General features: G+C 45.4%; 11 protein-coding genes across 11 annotated transcripts; 4 read left to right on the top strand and 7 right to left on the bottom strand.

Moving 5' to 3' along the window:
* Positions 1–3,241: 3,241 nt before the first annotated feature.
* SERLADRAFT_439482 (uncharacterized protein) lies at positions 3,242–4,310 on the bottom strand (the record flags this gene model as incomplete). The annotated part of the gene is made up of 5 exons (XM_007319881.1): positions 3,242–3,556; positions 3,609–3,667; positions 3,717–3,724; positions 3,782–4,226; positions 4,283–4,310. The coding sequence occupies 5 exons, from the start codon at positions 4,308–4,310 to the stop codon at positions 3,242–3,244; spliced, it is 855 nt and encodes a 284-aa protein (XP_007319943.1).
* Positions 4,311–4,768: 458 nt separating this feature from the next.
* SERLADRAFT_393206 (uncharacterized protein) lies at positions 4,769–6,226 on the bottom strand (the record flags this gene model as incomplete). Its single annotated transcript, XM_007319880.1, has 7 exons — positions 4,769–5,152; positions 5,204–5,301; positions 5,362–5,487; positions 5,542–5,554; positions 5,605–5,728; positions 5,783–5,864; positions 5,921–6,226. The coding sequence occupies 7 exons, from the start codon at positions 6,047–6,049 to the stop codon at positions 5,110–5,112; spliced, it is 615 nt and encodes a 204-aa protein (XP_007319942.1).
* Positions 6,227–7,473: 1,247 nt separating this feature from the next.
* Positions 7,474–10,599, top strand: SERLADRAFT_450462 (uncharacterized protein; the record flags this gene model as incomplete). Its single annotated transcript, XM_007319879.1, has 12 exons — positions 7,474–7,591; positions 7,645–7,652; positions 7,715–7,768; positions 7,829–7,834; positions 7,888–7,929; positions 7,991–8,094; positions 8,142–8,185; positions 8,241–8,300; positions 8,352–8,640; positions 8,704–8,980; positions 9,032–9,114; positions 9,164–10,599. 12 exons carry the CDS (start codon positions 7,558–7,560, stop codon positions 9,420–9,422), a joined length of 1,260 nt encoding a protein of 419 aa, XP_007319941.1.
* Positions 10,600–10,878: 279 nt separating this feature from the next.
* SERLADRAFT_439478 (uncharacterized protein) lies at positions 10,879–11,733 on the bottom strand (the record flags this gene model as incomplete). The annotated part of the gene is made up of 4 exons (XM_007319878.1): positions 10,879–11,008; positions 11,072–11,148; positions 11,205–11,374; positions 11,499–11,733. 4 exons carry the CDS (start codon positions 11,731–11,733, stop codon positions 10,879–10,881), a joined length of 612 nt encoding a protein of 203 aa, XP_007319940.1.
* Positions 11,734–11,760: 27 nt separating this feature from the next.
* Positions 11,761–12,263, top strand: SERLADRAFT_471018 (uncharacterized protein; the record flags this gene model as incomplete). Its single annotated transcript, XM_007319877.1, has 2 exons — positions 11,761–12,127; positions 12,178–12,263. The coding sequence occupies 2 exons, from the start codon at positions 11,979–11,981 to the stop codon at positions 12,191–12,193; spliced, it is 165 nt and encodes a 54-aa protein (XP_007319939.1).
* A 2,996-nt stretch (positions 12,264–15,259) lies between these two features.
* On the bottom strand, positions 15,260–16,245 carry SERLADRAFT_471015 (uncharacterized protein; the record flags this gene model as incomplete). The annotated part of the gene is made up of 4 exons (XM_007319876.1): positions 15,260–15,595; positions 15,654–15,734; positions 15,808–15,910; positions 15,974–16,245. 4 exons carry the CDS (start codon positions 16,136–16,138, stop codon positions 15,420–15,422), a joined length of 525 nt encoding a protein of 174 aa, XP_007319938.1.
* Positions 16,246–17,110: 865 nt separating this feature from the next.
* Positions 17,111–17,513, bottom strand: SERLADRAFT_471014 (uncharacterized protein; the record flags this gene model as incomplete). Its single annotated transcript, XM_007319875.1, has 1 exon — positions 17,111–17,513. A coding segment is annotated over one exon (291 nt), but the record flags the coding sequence as incomplete, so codon positions are not given.
* Positions 17,514–18,279: 766 nt separating this feature from the next.
* On the top strand, positions 18,280–19,925 carry SERLADRAFT_409300 (uncharacterized protein; the record flags this gene model as incomplete). Its single annotated transcript, XM_007319874.1, has 2 exons — positions 18,280–18,501; positions 18,564–19,925. The coding sequence occupies 2 exons, from the start codon at positions 18,280–18,282 to the stop codon at positions 19,923–19,925; spliced, it is 1,584 nt and encodes a 527-aa protein (XP_007319936.1).
* A 288-nt stretch (positions 19,926–20,213) lies between these two features.
* Positions 20,214–22,113, bottom strand: SERLADRAFT_409299 (uncharacterized protein; the record flags this gene model as incomplete). Its single annotated transcript, XM_007319873.1, has 7 exons — positions 20,214–20,626; positions 20,683–20,895; positions 20,942–20,998; positions 21,050–21,211; positions 21,270–21,661; positions 21,720–21,903; positions 21,963–22,113. The coding sequence occupies 7 exons, from the start codon at positions 22,111–22,113 to the stop codon at positions 20,214–20,216; spliced, it is 1,572 nt and encodes a 523-aa protein (XP_007319935.1).
* Positions 22,114–22,255: 142 nt separating this feature from the next.
* On the bottom strand, positions 22,256–22,783 carry SERLADRAFT_450458 (uncharacterized protein; the record flags this gene model as incomplete). The annotated part of the gene is made up of 2 exons (XM_007319872.1): positions 22,256–22,651; positions 22,712–22,783. The coding sequence occupies 2 exons, from the start codon at positions 22,781–22,783 to the stop codon at positions 22,421–22,423; spliced, it is 303 nt and encodes a 100-aa protein (XP_007319934.1).
* Positions 22,784–23,842: 1,059 nt separating this feature from the next.
* On the top strand, positions 23,843–24,641 carry SERLADRAFT_450457 (uncharacterized protein; the record flags this gene model as incomplete). The annotated part of the gene is made up of 3 exons (XM_007319871.1): positions 23,843–23,962; positions 24,060–24,104; positions 24,130–24,641. The coding sequence occupies 3 exons, from the start codon at positions 23,843–23,845 to the stop codon at positions 24,436–24,438; spliced, it is 474 nt and encodes a 157-aa protein (XP_007319933.1).
* Between the last annotated feature and the right edge of the window lie 96 nt (positions 24,642–24,737).

The raw sequence follows: 24,737 nt of genomic DNA, 5'->3' as shown, positions 1-24,737 counted from the left end.
CATAGATTAGTAATACAATAGATCAGACCACTTCCCTTTTTTTCTTATTGGTTAACCATTTAGTCAGGCCACTCTTGTTACAATTAACATACCAGTACCTACTTACACTTACTTTTTTGTACTTTTACTTTTATTTTTCCAAGTCACATAACCAGTCATGTGACCATTTACTTTACTTTACATTTTTGACTTTTTCATAAGTCACATGACCAGTCATTTGACACAACACCTGACCAATGTCTAGACTCATCATGTGACCGGTCACATGTTAAACATCGGACTTTAAACTCTATTTACAACTGTATAGTACCATATACAGGAGCAATACATGGTGAAGGACTCAGCGAGTCCTCCTGTTGTCTACCAACAACTAACTTGTTGAAACCTAATGGGTAACCACTCCCACCCCTTCCTCTTCTTTTGAGTGTTGTTTTCATTGTGCTCCAGTGCCCCAAGACTGTGTCTTGTTGGTGTTGTCACAACTCTTGTACTTTCCTCTCTTTCTGGCCTGACCGCTACTATTCAGTATATAAGGAGTAGATATTCCATGTATTGTTCTTTAGTTCAATATTAGTTTGGATTCATGCCTATACCGATACTCTTCAGCTCTCATACTCCGATCCACCGCCTTTCATCAAGGACTTGGCCAGGCATTGATTGTTGTTATATAGTTTCATATTCATTGCCTGACATATACAAGTCTCCTTCTAAGTTTTTTGGCCCTTCTCCAAAGGACCTTTACTCCATTCCACCTTTTTATCCTCTACTCTCACCCAATCACTCTGTTAAGTTAGGGATCAAGGTCCGCAGAAGGGCCTAGCGCACAAGCTCAGTCAATTCCCTCATACTCTGCTCTGCTCCCCATCTCATCCCCGTAATCCAATCTCGCTCCTCTGAAGATCACAGTTCTGACAAAGTCAAGCTCAATGTGGTGGAGCTAAAACTCCCAAAACAAATGAGGGTAGTACCCACGGTCAATATTAGCTGTGTAAATCCCTACAAGGTCTGCTGCTGGGACAGCACATAGATCAGCCTGGACCTTTTTCAACCAATGCCCAAAAATCTAACTACTACCTCCAGTACTTTGTCTAGCCTGGAAGTCAAGCCTTAAAAGGGGGTAGTGTTACAATACACAATTTTTCGACTTCCAACTTTCAGTCTCCACTTTAACTTTTTTTTAAACTATTGTGCCATACAGCATTTTTCTTTACTTTCAAAACTCCACTTGTATCTTCACTTTCTTGCACTGTGCTGCTTTTTTATTTTTAGATACAACCTCCCACAAAGTGGAGCTAGTCACACAGGCTGTGCCCTATGACATCATCAGCCACCATTTCTATCAACTGTATAGTACAATATATACAAAAAGCCTGTACTTGTATAAATACCTCAATAGATCAAGGAGACTCCTCAGTGAGTTCTCCTGTTATTTACCCATAATTAACTTGGTCCTACCTAAGGGAGATTATCCTCTCCCCCATTCATCCTTGCTTGCTTACCTTCAATATGTGCTAAAGCTGTTACAATTGATATACCAGCACCTACTTACACTTCACTTTTTGTACTTTTACTTTTCACTTTTCAAGTCACATGACTGATCACATGACCGTTCACTTTACTTTACATTTTGGACTTTTCATAGTCACATGACTGATTACATAACACATCACCTGACCAATGTCTAGACTCAGGTCATATGCTAGACATTGGACTTTAAACTTTATTTACAACTGCACAGTACCTCATATATTGTAGTATATATACTGGAGCAATACATGGGGAAGGACTGCAAGTCCTCTCCTAGTGTATACCAACATTAGTGAAGACAACCTCCCTCCTTTCATAGGTTACACCACCATTCCTTTGAGTTGAAGCTTTTGATGGTTGTGCTCCAGTGCCCCAAGATAGAATATTGTTGGTATTGTCACAAAAGTATTCAAACTTTGGTTGCTACTTGTTACAGTCTACCAACTCCTCTTCTTTCACCATCATCTTTCTTTGCTTGTGTTAGCTGTGCACTAGAGTGTAAAACTTTAGTTGTTACATTCATTCCCACCAGAACCAATGTGACTGTTACATAAAAAAATTCAATTTCACAATGTGCATGAAAGGATGTCTGACAGGGCCAAAAAGCAGCCACAATGGACCTGGTGGTACCAAATCTGGCCATGCTTCAGTACTAACCAACATGCCACTGGATACATAAAATTTTGGTGAATATTGGTACATTGCTGAAATGTAAAAATTAACCAATCAGAGCTTGATATTCCACTGTGTCAGCAAGGTGACGCCTCATTGCAGCATTACCGTTGTTCTGGTTTCTGGAGGTGCTTCGGTTGGTGCCAGAGCATGGCCAGATTTGGTAACACCAGGTCCATTGTTACTGCCTTTTGGCCACAGAGGTTCTCAAAGAACATACAAAGAGTAGAGTAAGCCCCTGAAGAGGCTCTGGTAGTGATTTTGGCTATATGCCAGGTATCTTTGGATAATTATATAATCAAGCACTGTAATGACCAAGAGTTTCTTACTCTAGCGCACAACTCAGACAAGCATAAGAGAAGAGAGAAGGAAGGGATCACCCCTTAGGTTTCAACAAGTTAGTTGTGCTAGACAACAGGAGGACTCACTGAGTCCTTCCCCATGTATTGCTCCTGTATACATATTAAAATACATGAGGTACTGTACAGTTGTACATAAAGTTTAAAAGTCCAATGTTTAGCATGTGACCAGTCACATGGTGAGCCTAGACACTGGTCAGGTGATGTGTCACATGATTGGTCATGTGACTTTATAAAAAGTCTGAAAATGTAAAGTAAAGTAAATGGTCACATGATCAGTCATGTGACTTGGAAAATAAAAAGTAAAAGTACAAAAAGTGAAGCGTAAGTAGGTGCTGGTATGTCAATTGTAACAAGCACTAGGATATAGCATTACACATACTGTATGGTTGACTGGTTTGGAGTCCGGGATATACTGTAAGGGGAGACTTCTTTCGACTCAACTCTTAGATAGGTTTGCCCCTATATAAAAACCCTATCTGACAATGTATGGGAACACCCCGAAGGTGACACCAAGGGTGGGTAGATGAGCCCTACATGACCCTGGATGTCTACAAATTCAGCCCAGCTGGTGGAGGACAGGATTAGAATTAGACTTGGACAGCCTGGGATATGAGTTCGTAATGTCCGAAGTCAGACGATAACATGATAACAATTTCATTGCAGGCTAGTGGGCCAAACATTTAGTCAAAATACAAGTCATCCGACCAGGAAGCATATCTGTCTGCATCATCATTGAGACTCTGTGCCTTCTCCCTTACAGATACAATAGTGTTCTTGTGTAACGGAAGCCTCACAGGAGCTTCATCAGCGTCTACCAGCCTCACTACGGCCGCCACGAACTTATCAGCATCTCCACCAAAGGTGCTGGAGTGAACGAAGGCCCGGAACCGCGAGCTACCCGACTCAGGTTTGGAGTATGCAGGATGCTGAGGTTCTTCACGCAAATTCTCTTGCACAATTTTCGTACGGAAGGGACCTGGCTCGACGATCGTGACCTGCGACGATTTTAGTGTGATATATGATAAAATAAAGCGAATAAATACACACTTTGATATTCCACTGGGGTTCCAGCTCTTTTATCAGTGATTCACTGAGGCCCTCCAAGGCTGGAAGGAAATAGTTAATTGCGGTTATCATACATTTGCGAATATTTACCAAACTTCCTGTATCGGTTGACATACACTTCAGCGAATGGCTAATTGAAGTGTTGACCCACTTACGAAGCGACATAATAGCCTGAAGAAGGACAACCGACAATACCCATCCTTGAGGATACTTGCAGGAGCCTACCCCCGATAGGTTTGTTCTCTTCTCGGAAGAACCGGACAGCCTCCTTTGTGACATTGACCGCGCCCCAGAAATTGACATCAAACAAATGACGACCGATCTCTTCACTTAGATCTTCTACCTCTCCTACAACATACTGCCCGGCATTGTTGAATACGACATCAATCCTTCCAAACGCCTCCTTTGCCTTAGCAAATGCTGCCACCACCTCATCACGTTTGGTAACGTCGAGCTTTGCGAGCACAAGCCTATCAGCTGAATATCGTGCTGAGAGATCCGATAGCGCTTCAGGTTTTCGTAGAGTGGCAACGACGTTATCTCCCCGCTTCAGTAATAGCTCAGTTATCGACCTTCCAAACCCAGACGAAGCACCCGTGACTTTTTTTGGGATAACTTAGATGAGAAATTTCTGCGATAACAAGTAATGCACTCACCGAACCAGATTCGAGAATTGGGAGACATGGCTATTCAGTAGCGAGTAGGCGAGAAACAGGATAAGTATGTATAGGCGCCATGAGCTCCCTTTTATAACACAATTATGATATGTCGAAGCTCTTGTGTCACAAGGGGCATTGCCAAGTTGATCTAACCTTCGTAAGATATGTCGTGCTTAAGATGGTGGATCATTCCTGATGGGATTTTACTGTTATAATTGCAAGTTTAGAACAAGAGAAAACCGTGACATATCATAAGAAACGTACTGAAGAAATGGTCGCTTTTTCGCAGTTTATATATGTATAGAAGTCAATCCGAGTGGGCCGTTCCTACCCAGTCATCAAGCCATGCCCATAGTCCTTGAGCCCAGTGAGGTCGTTATATAACTCGATCGATGATGTTGTGAAATGAGAAGAAACGAAGTGGCAGCCTCGAAAACGAACAAAAATCAGTTTGACGGGTAGTACAGTCTGCGTATGGTGGGCGACTGTGAAAGCTTTGCTATGTATTTTGTCCAGAGACTAAATGCAGTGAAACAAATGTGTGGAAGTAGAGACTCTACTATTGAAGCCATCAATGAGTTTGCATGAAACGATTCCAAGAATTGCAATTGCAAGTTACAAGGTAAAAACCTTGGGGTAAACATCCGCCGCGTAGTTTCATAAACAAAAGCTACATGACTACATCTGACTACATGCATTCTAGATTTAACTCTAACGACGATGAAAGACTAGATAATACAGCTACTATAAGTTGGAAATTATCAGGAACTGAAGGTAACAGAAGATGATGGAGGGGAGAGTAACTCTATAAAATCTCTAACCAATTATTTCTTGATTGAGTGTTCTTTATCCTGCTTTTCGTCCTCCCTGAGAGAAAGTCAGTATAACTTGTATTAAGCTATGATCCAATACAGTTACCTAGAATTCAAAATTGAAAGGTAGAGCGTCCAAAAGACACCGCACGTTGCTTGGAAGGGTACTCTGTAGGGCAAAGGCATGTATCGAAAGTTGATCATCTAAAATATTAGAGGCATCAATATGACAAGGACGAAAGGGTGAATGAAGAGCACGCATACTTGAGCAAGGGGCCACACCTGCCAATTAGCCATGAGAGCCGGCCGATACATATCCATATATTTTTCCTGTATCTGTGCAGGGCTTCTGCCTTCCATAACTCCCATCGAGCCGACAAATGCGAAGAGCTGTGAGGCCATGTTATAGTTCGTGTATAATCTTCCAAGCGTGATAGTACTTACACCTAATGGCGCCCTGTTTCAAGTCAGGTAAGCCCCATGGTGTAACACAGATGACAGACTCACATTAACAGCTGGTCAGCCGCGACTCGCTTCGTAAGTGCCTTGAAGCTGACTTTTCTGAGCCCACGCCGTGCTCGCAGAGGAAACCGGTGTTCGAGGAAAAGGTTCCAGCGACCGAGTAGGGGGCCTCGCCGACAAAGGATTCAAGGTTTGTACAGAACAAATAGTACTCGACACTCACTTAGACCAAACCCAAAGCAAAAGAAACGTAAAGTTCGTACGGGGTCAAAACCTGGACGTTGTTCATGTTCTCCCAAGCTGACCTATATCAAAACCACGGTAAGCTGAGAATATTGTAATAAGGACAACCGCTACTCACAAAATTTTGCGAAATCTGTGCGACTACATCTCCTAAAGCGTTAAGAACACCACCTGTGACGGCTAGAGTGCGATTGGGATGTGTTTCGAAGAAATGCTGATAGGCACGCGCAATGGAGAGGCTGGCCATAAGTTCTAAATTAGCAGAATGTCGAGTTGTGTAGAGCCCTGGCAGGTTTCTATATATAAATGGAGACACAATATATAGTGTTTCTATAGAGTTATGACAGAAAATGCTCCAATACTATTACCATGATGTCGATCACTCCAACGAACAAAAGTTCAAGTTCGAGCATAAAAGGGGTTCACTGTGACATTTTGTGACCGTTCTTCCCAATTCTATTGTTCGAAGTTTCGAACTCTTCTGTTGACCACATTCCTTCTCATAAGCTTGCACTTTCAACTTGTCTGCATAGCTGATCTATTGACTGCGTTCAGTAATTGTGAATGCTATCGTACTTCAATGGCATGTTTAGTGGCTGGAGCAATTCGACGGATGAAGACCCCCTCTGAGCCCAGCGTTATGACGGAAATTAACGTCGAATTTTTCGCAACCTACAATCGCGAACACGCGCGGGCCGTGTTGATGTTCTGAATCTCAGTTTCTTGATCAATTCCAGGAGCAGTACTTCGTTGTTATCGCAGAAAATCCGTGAATCGTATCTTACACACGACATGTCAATTGCTATCTGAGTTAACTTTTGTATAGACAGTGCTCTGGGTGTTCGAATCAATTACAGGATGCTCTGAGCTGTGAGTGTTACCGTTTGACCTACCTGTTTATCATTTCCCATAGAAAAATATGTGTTCGCGAATGCCAGGTATTTGTGTCTATCTACTCACAAAATAACCAGGTTATCGGTCCGGATGACCTACGCTCTCCAAAATGATACTGGCTCGTTCATCTATGCAATCCCAGGCTCAACATCTGTCGTTGTATCTGCACACTTTCGCTCTATCGTCGCACATTCGACGCTACATTCCTTCCTACAGCTACAGGTACTCGAGCACTCGCGTGAGTCGAATATCTGTTATGATATAGGATTAGGCAGTACAATCACGAATGATTGAAGAGTGAGAACTTCTGGTCCTATCTACGAACAGGATTCAAACAAGATGAAGGAGCGCTGTGTTATCTCAACATTAAGATACAACCACGTCCCATATCTCGACTAGAGCCTTATAGACAGTTAATGGGGGCACTCTGGTGGGTTCAGTTTTGCTAGTGTATGGTGGTGGGAGTAATGCTTGTTGTCGAACTGACACATGTACTGATGCTCACTCGGAATATGAATGTTGGTCAGTCAAGATATTTATGTTTTTGTCTTCGGTTGAAATGTGAAAGCTGCGACTGTATTTTTTCATACACTCCACTTCGGATATCGATGATGAATGACAGCCCTGGCCCTCTCAATATCTTCCAAGTCCAAAATGCAGTAGTATCAACTTTTCCGGTCCCCGGACATCTTCGGAAAATTGGCGCGGAGGGCCGCTACCACGGCGAACTCGGTCCGGCTCGGTCCGCAAGAACCCCTCTATCTCTTATAATGATCAAGGTCGAAGTATTCTTGCAGACTCTCGCAGCTCATTCCGTCCCTACCGTCTTCCCGTTAGTTCTCAGCCCATTAGGATCGTAATATGTCGAATCTCACCAAACTCAATGTCTTGATGTGTAAGTCCGGTTGAGCTATGGGGACACGATATCCGAGCTAATGGTTCTTGCAGGTGGAACTGTAAGTAGCTACAGTACTAGGTCATATATAGCCTCAATTTAACGGTCTGTGGTGGCTGCCAGGGAGAGTACACTACTGGGTGGACTGGATCTGGAGCATCTACGTCTGACAAAAAAGTGAGTATTGACTTTGTACGGGGTGCTCTGCATACTCAATAACTAGAATTTCCTTTATAGATCGGAGTAGGCGTATCGCCATTACTGTACAAAGACATGCTCATAATTTATCACAAAAGGTCGTCGGTCTCACTATGTTTGATCTCAGACGTCTAGGCAAGGTCTGTCGCTATAAAATTATGTCATGCGATGGTCTACTCAACTTGTAGGGGCTGTGTTTAGGTCGGTAATCTGGGCATGGTCGGAGTCAACGGGTCAAAGTTCCCTGCGATTCGCGAGCATCTACAGGACAAGATTGGGAATGCTTATAAGGACATGGACACTTCGTAAGCTCAATTAGCCTTTGCGCGTTCATGATCATTAACACCATTAGATTCGAGGAGTTCCCCAAGCAGGGGAAGGTAGACCCAGAGGCTTGTATGTTTTTTCTTAATATAACTGTTCTCTGAGAAAAGTCTCAATATGACGACAGATAAAGAAGCAATCAACAAATTATCTCCTGGAGACGCGGTCATTGTCTTCACCCCGGACAGTCAGTCTTAGTATACGCCCCCTCGCCACAAACTGACTTTTTTTACTCTAGGCACGCACTTTCCTATCTGTATGTACGCTATCGAGCGTGGCCTCCACGTACTGGTCACGAAACCGGCAACCCAACTGTTGTCACACCACAACGAGTTGATTGCAGCTGCCAAGAAACAAGGCGTTGTCTGTTTCGTCGAGCATCACAAACGTTTCGATCCAGTCTACAGTGACGCTAAAGCTCGCGCCGCAACGCTCGGCGAGTTCAATTTCTTCAATGCTTGGATGAGTCAACCGAAAAGTCAACTGGAAACTTTCCGGGCTTGGGCTGGCAAGGATTCTGACATTAGGCGAGTAACCAAATTCCCATTACACATTTTCTGGTATCCTGATCCACATCTCGACTGATATAGCTACTATCTGTCATCGCATCATATCGATATTTGCTGTTGGATCCTGCAAGACAAGGCTGTACCGACTCGTGTCGTTGCAAGTGCCGCAACTGGAATTGCAACAAGCGAGCCATACAACTGTGTACCTCAAACAGAGGACACGATCACTCTCCTTGTCGATTGGCAGTCTTTGAAGAGTCCAAAGCATAAGGGTACCGCCGTGTACACGGCATCATGGACTGCACCTCTCAAATCTGGAGTACATTCTGCTCAACACTGGTACTACATGGGCGAAAAGGTTAGTAGTCTCGAATGCCTATTTGGCGGTGAAAAGTTAACTGTTTGCTAGGGTGACATCAACGTAGACCAAGCACATCGTGGTTATGATATCACTGTGGATGATACTGGCAAAACATGGTACAACCCCTTCTAGTACGTCAATTCTTTTTCTTCGAGTTCTTTTACTTAACAGAGACAATAGCATGAAATACTCTCCGTCAGAGACTGGTCACTTCGATGGTCAACGAGGATACGGTTATACATCGATAGAAACATTCATTGATGCATCCCGTGAAGTCAATGCTGGTACCGCCAAGTCCTCGGATTACGATGGTCACGGCTACCCGACCATTGCGAACACTGTTTTGACGACTGCGATCCTCAATGCTGGCCGCATCAGTCTAGATGAAAAGAGACCAGTGGGCATCAAAAAGAGCGGGGATGAATGGATTCTGGAGTAGGGTGATTATGAGGAAGTAACAAAACGCTCAAAGCAGCAAAATTTATGTATTCATCTATCTATCGCGTGGTCATGTCAGCACAATGAAAGAAATCGCAGCTGTATTATGCTTATACCATTGATTATAAAATTTAGACTCCAAAACAGTATGCACTGTATGCACTACGGGTTTTGTGTTGTATAGTAAAAGCGGCCTTACAGTAGTTGTTCGAGTATAAGATACAAGATGAATCAGGGGAGACGATCCACTTCGTGTGCTATTCAATACAGCGATTTCTTCGCCTATGTCTGGCACTGCTGATGTGTAAATAAATATCGTTGAGGTCGAGAATAAAAGGTCCTTCCTTGATCGTGATCGTCCCGTTAAGAGTTATTAGAAATGCGGAGGGCTACAGTCAATGGTAGCACTGCAAAATCCTCGTATTCGTCCAATAGCGTGAGGATATAATATGATGCATCCTGAACCATTCATCTAGGCGCGGTCTGTCGAGAGAGCTCCGTCATCACGCGAGGCAACTCATTTGCAGTGGGTAGCGGGAACGCAGTCAACCCCCTGCGAAGACGCTCAACCAGGATAAGTGGCTTGAGCTTGAGTCCAGGCCGCGACAGGGGAGCTGCTTGGCGCGAAGAGCTCGAAAGTCTCATAGGGACTCTGAAGGACGCCTGGGACGGCTTGTGAGGCGGGGGAGGAGGTAATGCTTTGAGGGGGAGTCTGGTGGTGTTAAGTGCAGTGACGATGAAGGGAATGTCGGAGATGAAGCTGGTTCGTGGTTTGTAGTGCATCATTTTGGAGTGAAAAGGCTGAGGCTTGGAGCGTCGTTAACTGGTATGTGCCAGTGGGGGATTCGCAAGCGTGTTTGACAGTAGATGAGTATATACAGTGAGTTGGTCGAACGAAACAAGACGACTAGACGGAAGTGGAGCTCTGAGCTATGGTGAAACAGGTTTAAGTAGGTCAAAGGGGTGTCACGTTTTTGTCAGCCTCCATGCATTACCCAGTTGTGGACCTGCGCAATAGCACGATGTGTCGTCAAGATTATCCGCACCAAGACTATGCTTTACACGTTATCGTGTTGCACTCGAACAACTTGCCAGTTGCATGCCCAGTATACACTGGCATGAACGTTTGTACTAGTAGTAGATGTCACCGGCACATCATGATTGAAAGCAAGAGTGCCAATGCTCATTTTCGAGTCACGTGGTCTATCGCGTCTGATAAACGCGATGACAGCCACCAATCATTTGAACTATGCAGATTCTATCTCAGTTTTACGAAGAATAGTCACGGCTATATACCACGATAACAAAAAAAGCGAAGACACCACAATCACTGCTCTATCGTGTGATTCATGACCGCAATGATCATCCAATCAAGAAGTATCACGTATATACTAATCACCAAGAAACGACAGGACTCAAAATTGTTCCAACGCGTACCGGTACTTTTCGGTCGGAATTTACAGGCTTCCAGTGAGGCTTCCCACTAAGTTGAGAAGAAAGTTGATGAGTTGAGTGGCGGTGCGGACCACATCTGCGAGCGTCTCATCAACGCTAGGTAAAACCTGCAGAACGTTTTTGACGTCATTCCTGAAGCAAATATATGCTTCAATACCATTGTTACAGCAATGAGAAAAGGGGGCAAGAACATACAACAAAGCAGTCAGGGACGAAGCAAGACCCGGCTGAGCAGCTATGGAAGGAAGCGAAGTAACGACGTTGAGTAAAGTCTGCGAGAAAGTGGACATTAGCCTATGCATGGATCATCAATGGGTCATATAATTACCTGCAGGAGAGACGAGAGAGTCGATGTGATGTCATGGCATGATAGCGCAGAGTCGCTCGGAAGGCCTTTGATTGCCTCGGTAGTCTGACTTATTTCGGTGGTGATATGACTGATGGTTGAGACGATATCCTGCAGCGACGTAATCCCATCAAGACCGGTCGTTGCTACAGCTACAAACAAACTTGAGTTTATCATATAAAAAATAAAAAGTGACAATAGGAGAAAGCCGCAACTAGACAAACAACATAGCTGCTTGCAGGAGGCGTTTTCCAGGTGAATGAACGTTGGACGTACTGAGCTGCTGAGCTAAGGGCTTTATACTGGAAAAAGCATTTTCCAGAATCGGAATAGCAAGGCATTCCTCAGAACGGATAGTTAACTTGGACTCAGGGGTTTCTTCCACGGAAGTGTTATCGAGACCGACCGACGGGACGGCCAGCCCTTGTGAAGAGATGGAGACATCGACAGCGACAGCGCGGCAGCTAATGGCGCTCAAAGCGATGGTGGTAAAGATGGAGAGTACACGCATGATTTGGATACTGAAAATTTGAGCGCGAAATGAGCTAGCGAATCTTAGGTAGGAGCTGAGTGAAATTCAGAGTGGTGAAAGGATAGGGTTATATAGGCCAGCTACGGACGGAGTTAGATACTAAGGCAGACTTTGGCAGCATGGACTACGGAGTTAGTATGCACGTTGAGAAGCTGAGGTAAAGAACGTAAGAGATGAGAATGATACTATGGTCGAAGAGAAGGAAGGTTTAAGGATGCTTCGGCATGATATTACAAGGTTTGGGCGGAAATGTAATTAGTGGGGAGGTTTCGGATTTGCTGAAGCCAGCTTCAAGAGACTTCAAGAGGGAAGATACTGCTAGCACCTCGGTTCCGAGGGTAGGGAATAGAGCGTGTGCAGAATTGCTATTCCTGCAAGTCATATTCAACATTGACACTTGAGTAGTTCAGACTGACAATACCTTCATGATACAGTGTAATTCATCATTGCACTCCAAAGCTAGGTCGCGTTCGGTAGGATATCTCCAAGCGGAATATCAGACAAGTCGTAGCTTGTAGTCGGACGTTCGTACTAACATCCATCGGAGTTTCGGAGCTTAGGCCGCGGAGAAATGTGCTAGCTTTTCTTGACCAAATCATCATCCAACTTCTCCGTAAGCCCTTCTTCGAATTTCCCCATGTCTTCGTGGTAATCGTAACCAAATGATTCCACTTTCAAGTTACTGTCTCTGTTTCTCTGAGCGTAGTAGCACCGTCCTTCAAGTCACTTTCCAAAAGTTTGCAATAACAAATAATGATTATAGCTTCCATCATGCTAACTCTTCAGATAAGGCATGTATGCACATTTTCTGATGCGACATACAAATAAGCGGACAAACCTATACTGTACTGTAAGTTCTTCAAAGTGTATCCGAAAGGCAAGCGCTCACTCGGCACCGATGACATTTTTTCCAGTTCTGCGAATCGAGATACTTCTACTCCTTTGTGTTATCAGAACATCGTCAGTGATCCTCAAGGTGTAGCGAAGCTAGAGGTACTTCTGTTGCTAGCCGTGGGACTCTGCCTTGCGTTTCTGATCCCACCCGTTAATGATGGTGGTACAGCAATCATGAAATATTCATACTACGGTATCCAGTTCAGTATCGGTATATGCAGATATATCTATCTGGTTTGATGCGACCATTGTACTATATGTTTTGTATTCCCAGATTTTGAGGTTGGTTCCCCATTATTATTTCAATGCACCTCTCCTAACCTACCTTCTCTTCTGTCGTTGAGATTCAGGGCCTTCGGTCATACTTGGCATCGTTCTCAAGAAAGGGTTTCGCAATCAGAAAAGCTGCTGGTAAAAGATTTTGACCAGTCTAACTACTTCAGTCAACGATACTCCAACTAAGGGTGTCGTGCAGTCATTCGTGAATGACAGGAACAGTGACTTCAGCACTTATACGGGCTCACATAGAACGCCAGATTTTATCCGCCCCATTTATTCCTAGTATTTCCACTAAAGTTCCCAGAGATACAACTTTCTGGGAACGGCAAACGCCTGAACTAGTGGCGAATCTCAACAAGTGGGTTGGAACCCCGTTTTAGGAGCACTTGATAATGATGATGCTTCTTTACTATCGTCTACGCCGTTTTGCAGGTACGTCGTAGTTATCAGCTATTCTGAGTTATCAAGGACTCATCATTTGAACCGTGTTCTAGGATTCTCTTTGGTCCACGCCGTACGTATTTGGTGGCAACGCCTTATTTCAGCAGCATCGCCCTAAACCCCTGCGACTTCTGCCCGTAGTCTGGCCATGATCACTCTACAAGACTATCTCCTGAAAAGGTTGTCTTGTTTGGTCTCTGTCAAGTTTGTTCCATTGATCGTGTTTCTGATGGCATGACGTATTGGCTTGTCAAAGTCAGGTGTCCCGACCAAATTTTTTAGAGGAATAATACACACTGGCCTTAGTCAAGTAGGGACTAGCGTCATTATATGCGTGAAAATATTATCAGACGACCCAAGCCCCATATCAGCCAACAACGACAGTGTTTTCCTTCATCCAATAATCTCTGTAACGGGTGCGTTTCACGATATTTATCTTCCACGCAGTTCACTGATAACATATTGAACTAATGTTTCCCAGAAAGAAAAAAAAGGAGAGAGATAAGGCTGCGCCGAATAGAGAAAGTGCCCTAAGGAGAAAATTATCGATGCATGAGCTTTAGGGGAGTACGGGTGTGGTTCGCTGAACATGTCCAGTAGGTACACCACATTTGTCTTGATAGGTCAGTCTGTTTATGACACCATGCAGTCAATTATCAACAAGCCAAAAGCTTCAGGGTGATGGAAATGTCGCAAAACGCCCGAGAATAACTCATGGAACGTTCAAAAGTGAACTACATATCCCAACAAAACAACAGCTGAAGCATGCCAGTGAACGTTACGGGAGGATAATAGACACAAGTTAGTCCATTCGAAGGATAATGTCGACCCATGTTGAGACTTACCATTGTCAGTACTCACATACCATAACATTGTATTATCCTGTGGTTTCCTACATCTCGTACAGGGCGGTATGATAACCTGAAGCTTCTGACACGTCGCTCGAAGGACAACAGCGCCTAAATGTTCTATTCCATCACTTTTGCTCGAGCTATTCCTACCTCTATATGACTCGACTTGGCAATATATTCTCCAATTAGGCTCACCAAGTCTACAGCATCCACAGATCATGCAAGCATCAGTGCCGTTAGGCCATCCTCACCCTCCAATTCCACATCAATGTCGTCACGCGACAGAAGAAGCTGTGCCACAGTCTCTCTTGTACACTAGGTTGCACCCTGTCCATGATTGTCGTGAACGATTACGACGCAATGAAGTGGAGTATGTCCTACTGCGTTCTTCAAGTCGAGTGCAGTATAGTCCCGTGAAACAAGTAAGCGATGTCCTGGTGTCCGTAACGAAACTGCGCAGTGCAGCGGTGAGTCACGTTTACAACTTGAAAATTTACGCCGATATCATTTCTAGAGTGATGAGCGACCACAATCGCCTTCCGAGTTTATATCCACATCTTGCCTTGCTAGCAAGTTTCGAACGATCTCCACACTCTTCCACTCGACTGTAAATGAGAGTAGAGTTAAGCCACTATAGTTTCGGGGGTGCATACCGATCGTCCCTGGCCAAGAGTAGTCGAACAACGTCTACTTTCCCTAATACATTGTGCGTGAGAGTGGTGTGCAACTACAGAAGAATTTCGAGTTGATGTGCAATCATTCATCGCTAAAAGCAATCGAACGGCTTCCTCGTATGCATCGTTAGCAGCATGAAAGAATGATAAGCCTTTGACATCATACAGCAAGCTCGGGCTGTAGTTAGTGTTGTGGTACATTCAGTCTTCACGTAGTAACCACGGCTTACAAGTTCTCTGCAGCTCGGATGTTCACGACCAGTGGATATCAAACCACAGCAGAATTAATCAACAGACAAAATGCCTCTGTTAAGCTCAAACTGTAGAACCGCGGCTTGGTTTAGACACTAGCCATGGTGAGATCAATATCTTTATCAACTTTGAATTTACTCTCGCAATCTGTGTAAGATGTTATCTTCTTTGAGTAAATCCAATCAATATCAGGAGGCAGGCAAGCAAGAATAGCTCATACAAATACACCTCATACCGATAATTAACTCAGTTTCTGTCACGCCAGTTATCGTGATCATTTAGGACTTGAAACCACCCCACAACTCTTGCACTTCCTCACTTCTTCATCGCTCATCCAGCGTTGGATGAGGGGCTTGAGTTGAGTTCCCAGATCTGTGACGTGGAAACTGTCTTCGTGTATGATGGTCGGCTCAGTGTGCACAGATTCACGACAGTACCACCGGAGGCGGTCTATGGGAAAAACATCGCATTAAATGGTCACTCCAGCAGGTTCCGAATTTGTACTTACCAATGGCTGCTTCGGGTCTGACTCTTTCAATGACAATACCTATAGTGTCCGCGAATCTTACCGGATTGTGAGGAGTGTTACCTGTCATTGCAAATGTTTGATAAACCACGCAAATGAACCAATAACTAGATCTATTAGAATTGTAACAACTCACCAGGCAGCAGGAACATCTCTCCCTCCTCGATTCTAATATCTTTGAATACGCCATCATCAACAACACGCAGAAGCATGCCCCCTTTGTACTGATAAAACCACTCCTATTGTGGATCCAAAGCCCCCGTCAATCGTGATAGTTCTGAAACTGTAGGCCACAGACGAACCTCTGTTTCATTCACATGATAGTCCTTCCTTTCGTTCGGTCCACCTACAGCCATGACGATATAGTCGCCCCCTTTATACAGACAGAAATTGTTGACGGGAGGCTGCAAGAGATGCGAGTTGTTCTGCAGCCATGCGGGAAAGTTGAGGGGCGGTGGAAGAGGCATGATGAAGGCGTAACAGAAATCGTGCGCAAGCGAGGATTATAAACTAGTCACAGTTGTAGCTGTGTTCACACCAGCTGAGTCAGTAAGCATCCCAACACTTTTGGACGCAAGATCTTCACCAGGTGCTCTGAAAAATATCCCGTCGGCCTGCTTATCTTATCTTATCTTATCTTATCAGTTGTGCTAATCAGCCCCCATACACTAGTACCTCTAAAACACTGTAAGAAACATGATTTGAACCGAGGCCATATTTAATTGGTATCTTGTAATGGAACTTCTGATAAAAAATGCTAGAGATGAAGCTTCACTCCTTGGTCATAAAAGTCGCACAATTGTGACCATAATCAGTTGAGCTGCAATCAACCGTAAGTATTACGAAAATGTCGAGGGGTGTATTCTGTATAGTCTAGTTAGCACTAGGTTAGAACAGATGCGACTGCATGCCAACTTCAGTCATGCTCGTCGCCGCCGCCATTGGCAGACAGACAGCATGACTGATGATGACTGCGACATGTACCTAACTGATGGCTTACTTTGCCACGAAATGCTGGACTTCCATGCCACGATCTGGTACTCACATTAATGCTGTCTTTCTCAGTCTGCGACTTCTATAGTAACACGGATAAAGCTTGCTTACTGCAACGTGAATGAAAAGAAATGCGAAGATTCAGAGTTCAATCCGCCCTGGTGGCTCGTTTTCCCTGTCGAAGTTTGATCTTTTTCCTCCACCCAGTAAATAACCTTGTTCGAATTCCTGTGAGGAAATCTGTCGGATTTAAGATGAACGGTGACAACTATACGCAGAATTGGCCACTGGAAAATTTTGATTTACTTCTTCAAACACAAGCAGAAACCCTTGCAGTCGAGATGAAAGCACTCATGCTCACTCTTATACTTCATCCCAGTCTCCAGGGTAGGGACTGTTTGAGCCGCTGTACCTTGTCCCTCGGGCAGACACCCAGCACTCTTACGAATAGTCAAGCCTTCTTCCCCCTTTGCTCTCTCCGCGGTCACCACAGTCCATGCTCTCAAATGGGATGGAAGAAGGAAATGAACATGCAGCCTTGAAATGAATCGTCCAGTGGCGTAGGGCCAGTGTTTAAAGGGCCGCAGTTCGCTGTCCCAATTAATGTCGTCGTCCTCGTTCTGGTCTATGTCGATGCCAAGGTGTCGGGCGAGCTTGCGCGCAGTCGTGAAGCTAAGGTAAGCGCTGAGTCTATATGCCATCTTCAGAGTCCCTGTGAAGCGATGATCGGCGTTCATCAGTAGATTGCTGAAGACTTACATGACATCTAGTGTGATTCCATGGAGGTGAGATAATCCAACAGCGAGGTGAGTACCATGGGGGGTGGTATATACTCGAGACAGGACAGGGAAAAAAACATGATTAGGTGGGTACAATACCGGTCCTTCTCATCTTCCAGTAAGATATTTACAGCGCATTCCTCTGAAATTTTCAATTTTTCACTCAAGGATGTGTATAGTAATCTTCTTCTTGGTCCTGGAGCCTGAACAGAAGATGCATGCTGAGAGCAGATAAGACAGCACTTTCCATTCTTCGGCTATCCTGTACTATGTAGACTCAGATCAATAGTAGAAATGAGAATCATCAAAAAGCACACCTTTAATCACGACGTCAACTTGAAAGGCAGGATAGAACAGTGAACACAGATTCATGCAACAAGTAAAAGCATCATAAGACTGTACTCATGTATCGATGCATCCAGAAACCTGTACCTCTACTAAGAAGCTTGTTCAAGTTCAAAGCCACAAACAAATCATACTCAGGCTGTGGCCACAGTGACAGCCACCGTGACAGGTTCACTGTCCGAACCTATGGTAAGAAGACCTTGGACGCTAGATCCCGGTATCAAAACATTCGTGCGTGCAGAGGGCTGATCTGAACGAAAACCATCATCTAAAGATGTCAGTATAGGAGTTGGGCTGTAGTCCGCTTAAGCCTTGACGGTCCAGGGCCATCGGCGCGTGCAGGAACGATCGGAGAGGCCTGGGATACCTGCGGGATTCAAAACCCAGTTAAATTTGCTGTGACGTTTGGACGAACTCCACTTGCACACGAACAAAAAAAGGAAAACCAGGTGTAAAATACTCTTCATATACACAGTTCGATATCCAGCACTATGCACCCTTGTCTTCTCGTAACCGAGATGCTCATACGCATCATCGAGCTCGTCTACGAGGACGATAAACGGGGAACAAGAGATGTTGCTGCGTTAGCAAGAACTTGCCGCAGGTTTCAAGAGCCTGCTCTGGAAATTCTTTGGCGTACACAGCGCTCGCTCGGACCTCTCATCATGTGCGCGCCTGAGGACTTGTGGGGGGTTGGAGAAGATAATATCATCGTACGTCTGAACTATATTCGCGTCAAACAGTTCTATCCATTAACGGATCATGGATACTGTAGTTCTTCAAAAGGACTCCAGTTCGTTCTGACTGGAACAGGATTATGGCCAATGCGCCCCGCATAAAACACCTCGGTGCTAACAATCCTGGCCTGCCCCGAATCCAACGTCTCCTCCCAAAAATAAACGTCGATATTTTACACTCCCTCCTGGAAAATTGTGATATGCCAAGCCTTCTTCCAAGCCTCTCTCGCCTGACGTTCACCTCCATATCTGGTTACCGTTCAGTCGCCGACTTTTTCCGCTATATCTCTCCGTTTCTGAGTCCCAAGCTCACATATCTTTCTTTCCACATCCCCCAGGAAGTGGACGAATGTGAGATCGACGCTCTGATTGAACAAATTCCCCGAAAAGCTCCAAATATCGAGCAACTTTGCCTGTCGTCGTGTTTTCGCTCTCACCAGGTGGTGCTGTCGTTAACTACGGCTAACCTCCCTTACCTTCGGGAGCTAACCGTGAACCGCTTCCTATCTATGTCCACGCGATCAATACGTGAGCTCTCATCACTGCGATTCTTCCAGGACTTGTCTTTGTCTTTGAAGGTCAGCTTCGATATCGACAAATTCGTAGAAGGGTTGGACGTTCACGGAAGCCACGGCGTTTTCTCCACTTTACGTCGGATTAAATTCCATACAGATACGCTACTACCATGCACCTCACTATTCAACCTCATACAGTCTGATTACTTGGAAGAAATCACGGTTATGGTCGATGAACAACAGTCCGCTTCACGTGTAGCCGACTTCTTAAACGCTCTGAGACAAAGCAGTCGCGTTCCCTCCACCCTTCGATCTATCTGCGTACGGCACAACATGCAATCGAGCTTCAGCGGCGATGCCCCTTTCATCTTCAATAGCTCCGTTTTCCGACCGTTACTCCAATTCAACAAACTCAAGACTATAAAGTTCATGAACCTCGGGCTGTACGACTTGGACGACGATTTCCTTAGTGATGCGGCGATGTCGTGGCCGGACCTCGAAGATTTCACGTTCTCCAGGTTTCCATGGAGCTCTACGAGGAAGGTCACCCTACAAGGCATCTTACCTCTGGTCTCAAGCTGCCCAAATCTATATTCGTTGCATATCACAATGGATGCCACATCCGTAGAGCGAACAGCGGAGCACAAACTCGGGGCAGGGCCTGTCAATCACAACTTGAAAACTCTTAACGTGGGTGACTCGGATATCCAGAATCCTTCGGATGTTGCCGAATTCCTGTTCGACATCTTCCCGAGGCTGGACATGATGTTCATCCATGGCGGTTCTATCATATTTGATCGATGGCAAGAAGTGCATTCACGCATGAAGCAGATGCAGGTCAAAGCGGGCTACCGGTCCATTGAAGATGATGATACTCTGTTCTAGGCTTTTACATACGAGGTGAGTGGTTTATGCCGCTATAAAATTGTTTTTGACGGTATGTGATTCGTAGGGTATTATGATAAAATTAGATAGATGCTGATGGCCACAAGCTTGGGCCACATACTGTACATTGGTTTTCTAGTAGAGCGTTCGTTAATCGGTCGGATTATGATTATGTATACGACTCCTATTTTATATGCTCATAATTGTTGTCTCGCATATAGAGCGAACATGATTTGCGATTGTCTATTCTATAGAACAGTATTGATATATGTGGTTGTACAAACGCAATCAACTACCTTTCTGCTCCTTGCCCTGCTTCAAGTCAACTATGACGAATTTTCTTGTAAGCAGATTGAAGATACTTCCGAAGATCAGTGTCATAAGAGTACAGCTGAGTATGATCACGTTGTAAGGCATACTGAAATCTGGCGTCGCTAGGTCCACGAGTAGAGTAGGAGTGTATAGCCTAGGAAGGACGTCTGATCTGTTTCCAACGCTGATGATAGGCACAAAGACAGCTGGAGGTAAGTCCCAGCCTCGTTGAGCGTCAGGTGGATGCTCAGTGTACCGCAAAAACGACTTTGTGATATCGAAGGTAAGCCGCAGCGTGCTTTTGGGTGGCAACGTCAGAACTGATTGCAGTATGGCAGGCCTAGCGTGGGGTACGGATGGAGTATATGACAGATTGGAGATCAGGTCGTCTGTCGAAACTCATCAGACTCGTCAGTATACATATTACTAGCGGGAAATAACTTACTTCGCTGAACACCGTTGCAGTGTATTTGAAGTGTGTGAATATATAACTGCACGAGCCATGGCATCGTCTCGAGATAGATGGTCTGAATTTGGGATGATAGGGTGTTTTGGATAACTATTGACAGCTGGCCTTGGGCCTGACTGGACCCTATCAGGGTTCGTTGCAGGGTGAGAGGGGTAAGAGGAATCTCAGGGAGATCTAGGGCTGTAATTTCTAGTCAGAAATGACAGAATTGAGAAGTACGGTAAGATTTACGAACGATACTGGAAGGCATATTCTTCTGGCCATCGCATCGAGACATCTAAGGGGTCCTGCCCTACAAACTAATCGTCAAACAAAGTTTTTAAGGCGATCGACGAGCACCGACCAACTGATGTATCATATGTAGCAATGTTGTCAGCGTTACTTGTAGGATCTGGCAAGATGGCATACGTCTCTTCGCTAGGCAACTGGATTCGAACGCGGCTGGTAGTAGCAACGGGACACCTGTTTTCAACGACTCGACCAAAAAGCGACTCAAATGACCAGTCTTTAACGCGCATATAATAGTTGTTAGTAAGTGCATTGTACCGCAACAAATCACGCACCTCGTCTTTTGCCACCAGAATTACGAATGGGGTCGATGACGGTCTGAAAAATCAAGCGGACTTCTACACCCTGGCCTTCACGCCATGTAACGTGAACGCTCATGCCATGCCAATCGGCGTCAAATAAACGGTGTGGGTTTAGCAATCGGGCGAGACCAGACAACGACTTGCAGGGGAGAAGTTTGAGGAAGGGCGTGAGATTCTCTGTACATACGTGTTCTGAAGGTAGAGTAGCATGTCGCAGTCGATAAGGAAGAGTTGCATTAGGCAAAGAGCCTTCTGGGGTGAATGTCAAGAATGGTGAAGTGGTACGCTGGTCGTCCATGGACCCCAGGGAAGCACAGAATAAACCGGCAAGAGCATTACGAAGCCCCTGCCAGCGTTCGTCAATTCTGCAGTGGCAGGAGGATCAAGCTATGGTAGGTGCCATGTTAATGAGTCGTTACTTACGTGGTTGAAGCTCCGTCTCCCATCCATGCCCACAGCTCTGCACCAGTCCCTACTCCCGGTTCTTCGGGGAATCCCCAAGACTCGTATCTCCATTTCCCAGCATTGAGAGCCAAGTGCAGCTCTGTAATCGCGTAAGTGCGAAGTATCTGCCCGAGCGCCAGAGGGAAGAGCGTGTAGTGCTGAGCTGCGTAGGTAGCCCTTTGTAATGAGAAGACGAATGGCGTAAGTGGAGTTTTCACATACATTCGTCGTCGTATGCTAGGCTCAATGGATCCCTTGGGCTAGCATCTTGTAGCAAGGTGGTGAAAGAGAACGTTGAAGCTACTTTTCCGTCGCGAAGAGGCCGAATGTGGAGGTCTTCGTCAAACCGTTCTCGTTCTCTGGACGAGGCCATAACGGAGCCAGCATAGATACTACATGCGAGTGCAGCGAACTTCCATCGTACCATTCTGTGTCCAGAAGTATATGCAAATACTTCACTATCAACTTGGGATTCCTGTCACCGTTAGACTTGAACGTAAGCGCGCATACGTAAGCAGCACCAAAGACGGCTAGTCCTGATTTGACCTTTCTAATCCCAGCGACAAACACAATTTGATCCTTCCACAGCTTCCATCTCTCCCTTATTCATTGTCCCAGGACGTCCCATCCATCTTCTCCCCCTTTTTGCATTGCTAGTACACGAAATGGCCTTTATATGGTCATATAATCCACTGCGCTCCCGCAACCACATCTCCGCCAATTCTGTTCGCTCCGCCGACCTTGCGCTTCTCCAATTCAGGATAGTTGTCGCTGAAGGGTAAAATATCGCCCAAAGAAACCCGCAGTTTATGAAGCCTGAAGTGGTAATGCGCGATGGAAAATTGCCAGCTGCACCAGCGAAATTGACTTTCGCTCCCAGGAGTCTCGATGTCAGAATAGATACGAATATTCTATTTGCCAAAAGATTTAAGTCAGCATGGTTCACTACTGTCGACAAACAAATAAAACACTCCGTATGCTTCCATGTGGAACACTTCAGCCAAGGCCATCCAGTTTCCTCCGAACGACCATAATATGGTCATTCGAGTCTGGTCATGATCATCGTGGTCTTCTGCAGGAACGCCATCGGGGAACTGGTGCTCCAGCAGGGCTCTCAGCGTCTCAAGGAAATGGATAATCTTGTCTTGCCCGGGATGATGCGGTGGAAAGGCCGAACACAACTTGACGATCAATGAAAAGACCATCTTGATTTTGCCGCTGGGATTTGGTGGGATCGCACGCATGCTTACAATGCCCTGCTCCTTCTTCTTCAAGTGTCAGGGTTCTTGGGTCCGGCCGCTCCATGATCTCTTTGAGTCGCATGTTGGCTTCGTCAACAATGTAGGCATCAAAGTCAGTAGCGGTCTTGGACGGTGTTACATCGCCATTGACCAAGGTGTGGAGCCTTCTCTTGCAGAATACGTGTTTGTTGTCTTCGTCATCTCTGAACAACTGCAGATCAAGCGGCTCATCCTAGTATTGGAATGCGATGGTGGGTGTATAAGCTCTCATACTGTAGCACTGTACCACTCGTAACGATCATGTCAAATCCCTGCAGGCTCGATATGTCGGGCTTCCGAGGATCCGATCCTGAATTTCTCTGGTTTCGACGACACCACTGGAAACATGAACACAAGCCACACCGGCAAGAACAGGAAGATGTATTATCTGAGCCCATTGCGATTTTTTTTAATGCTTTGGATGATCTCTTGCCTCCTTTGTCAGGTCACCAGAGGTTCGCCGCCGACGTCATCGCTCTTTTGCTAAACATCAGGTTCTCTGATTCAGATCATCATGGGTTCACGAAGCCCAACAACGAGAGAGTACTCTTGCTGATGTACTGCTTCCATTGGCCGGAAATGACTTCTAGCAACCTCAAAACCTCGGGATTCTCCAGTGTTGCTACTCGGTTTACGCTCCAGTATTGTCACTCGGTTTACACTCCAGCGTTTCTTGGTTTCCATTTCAGCCAGCCTCGTCCCGTCATCCATTGTGGTATAAAACGCAGCTGTTCGCTGTTCAACCATTATGAGTCTCTCCTGTCTGCAGACCACGCATTTATAGTTAGTTTATTCTTCGTCGCTACTAAAAAGACATTCAGAATGCATTTCACCAAAGTTTTCCTCGCCCTTGCACTTGTTGCAGCACCCGTCTTTGCAAATCCAACTGCTGTCGTCAAGGACGACGTCTTCACAAGTTCTACACGCGCCTCCACAAGTTCTGTAGGCGCCCTTGTTGTCAGTGCTCTTCTCTCAGTCCTGTGTCATTGTACAAACAGGCCACCCAGGCAGACAGCTAACCTTGCCTACAACCCCACAGACCTGCAAACCTACCGAGAACAGTTCCCCCACCAAACCTTTCAAGGTCAGCGTCGACAACACGAAACCAGGCCCGAACCGCTGGCTTCGAAGATGGTAAAAGTAGTTATCCTCACTTATTCGGCAATAAGGAGAAGATTGCGTGGGGCCTCTACAACTGCGATAGCGGCAAGAGAACTCTGAATGAATACCCGGTCTTCTGGAAAGGTGCCAAACAAAAAGAATGGGAGAAGGACACCAAGGTTAAGGACCAGGACAAGACTCCAATCCGCGTTGTGTACGCCAACGCGGACGGCAGTATCTACTACTGTGGTATCATGATCCATAGCAAAGTGGACAAAGACTACACGGGCAGTGACGACTTCGTTAAATGTGACTAAGTGCAGATCCAGGGCCTGTGGCAAGCAATGGTGAGTATAAAGATAACGTTAGTGTATTCACTCACTAAGAGGTGTTTTCAAGGAAGCCAGGTGGTAGAGGAAGGCGGTTTTGGGTAAATTTTGGCGACATAGTCCCTCAGGCAGCCGAGAAAGATAGTACTTTGCAGCATTGGTCTCATAATTGTATATTAGATATGTTCTGTGACAAAATCGAACTGCTAGGGCATATCAGTTTTGCAGAGTAGCATAGAGATTGAACAGACGGGCCTTCTCCAAATGGTCGAGCACTCAGACACATT

This window comes from Serpula lacrymans (assembly GCF_000218685.1).
Source record: "Serpula lacrymans var. lacrymans S7.9 unplaced genomic scaffold SERLAscaffold_9, whole genome shotgun sequence".
Taxonomy (NCBI): Eukaryota; Fungi; Basidiomycota; class Agaricomycetes; order Boletales; family Serpulaceae; genus Serpula; species Serpula lacrymans.
This window is presented reverse-complemented; position numbering and strand designations above follow the sequence as displayed.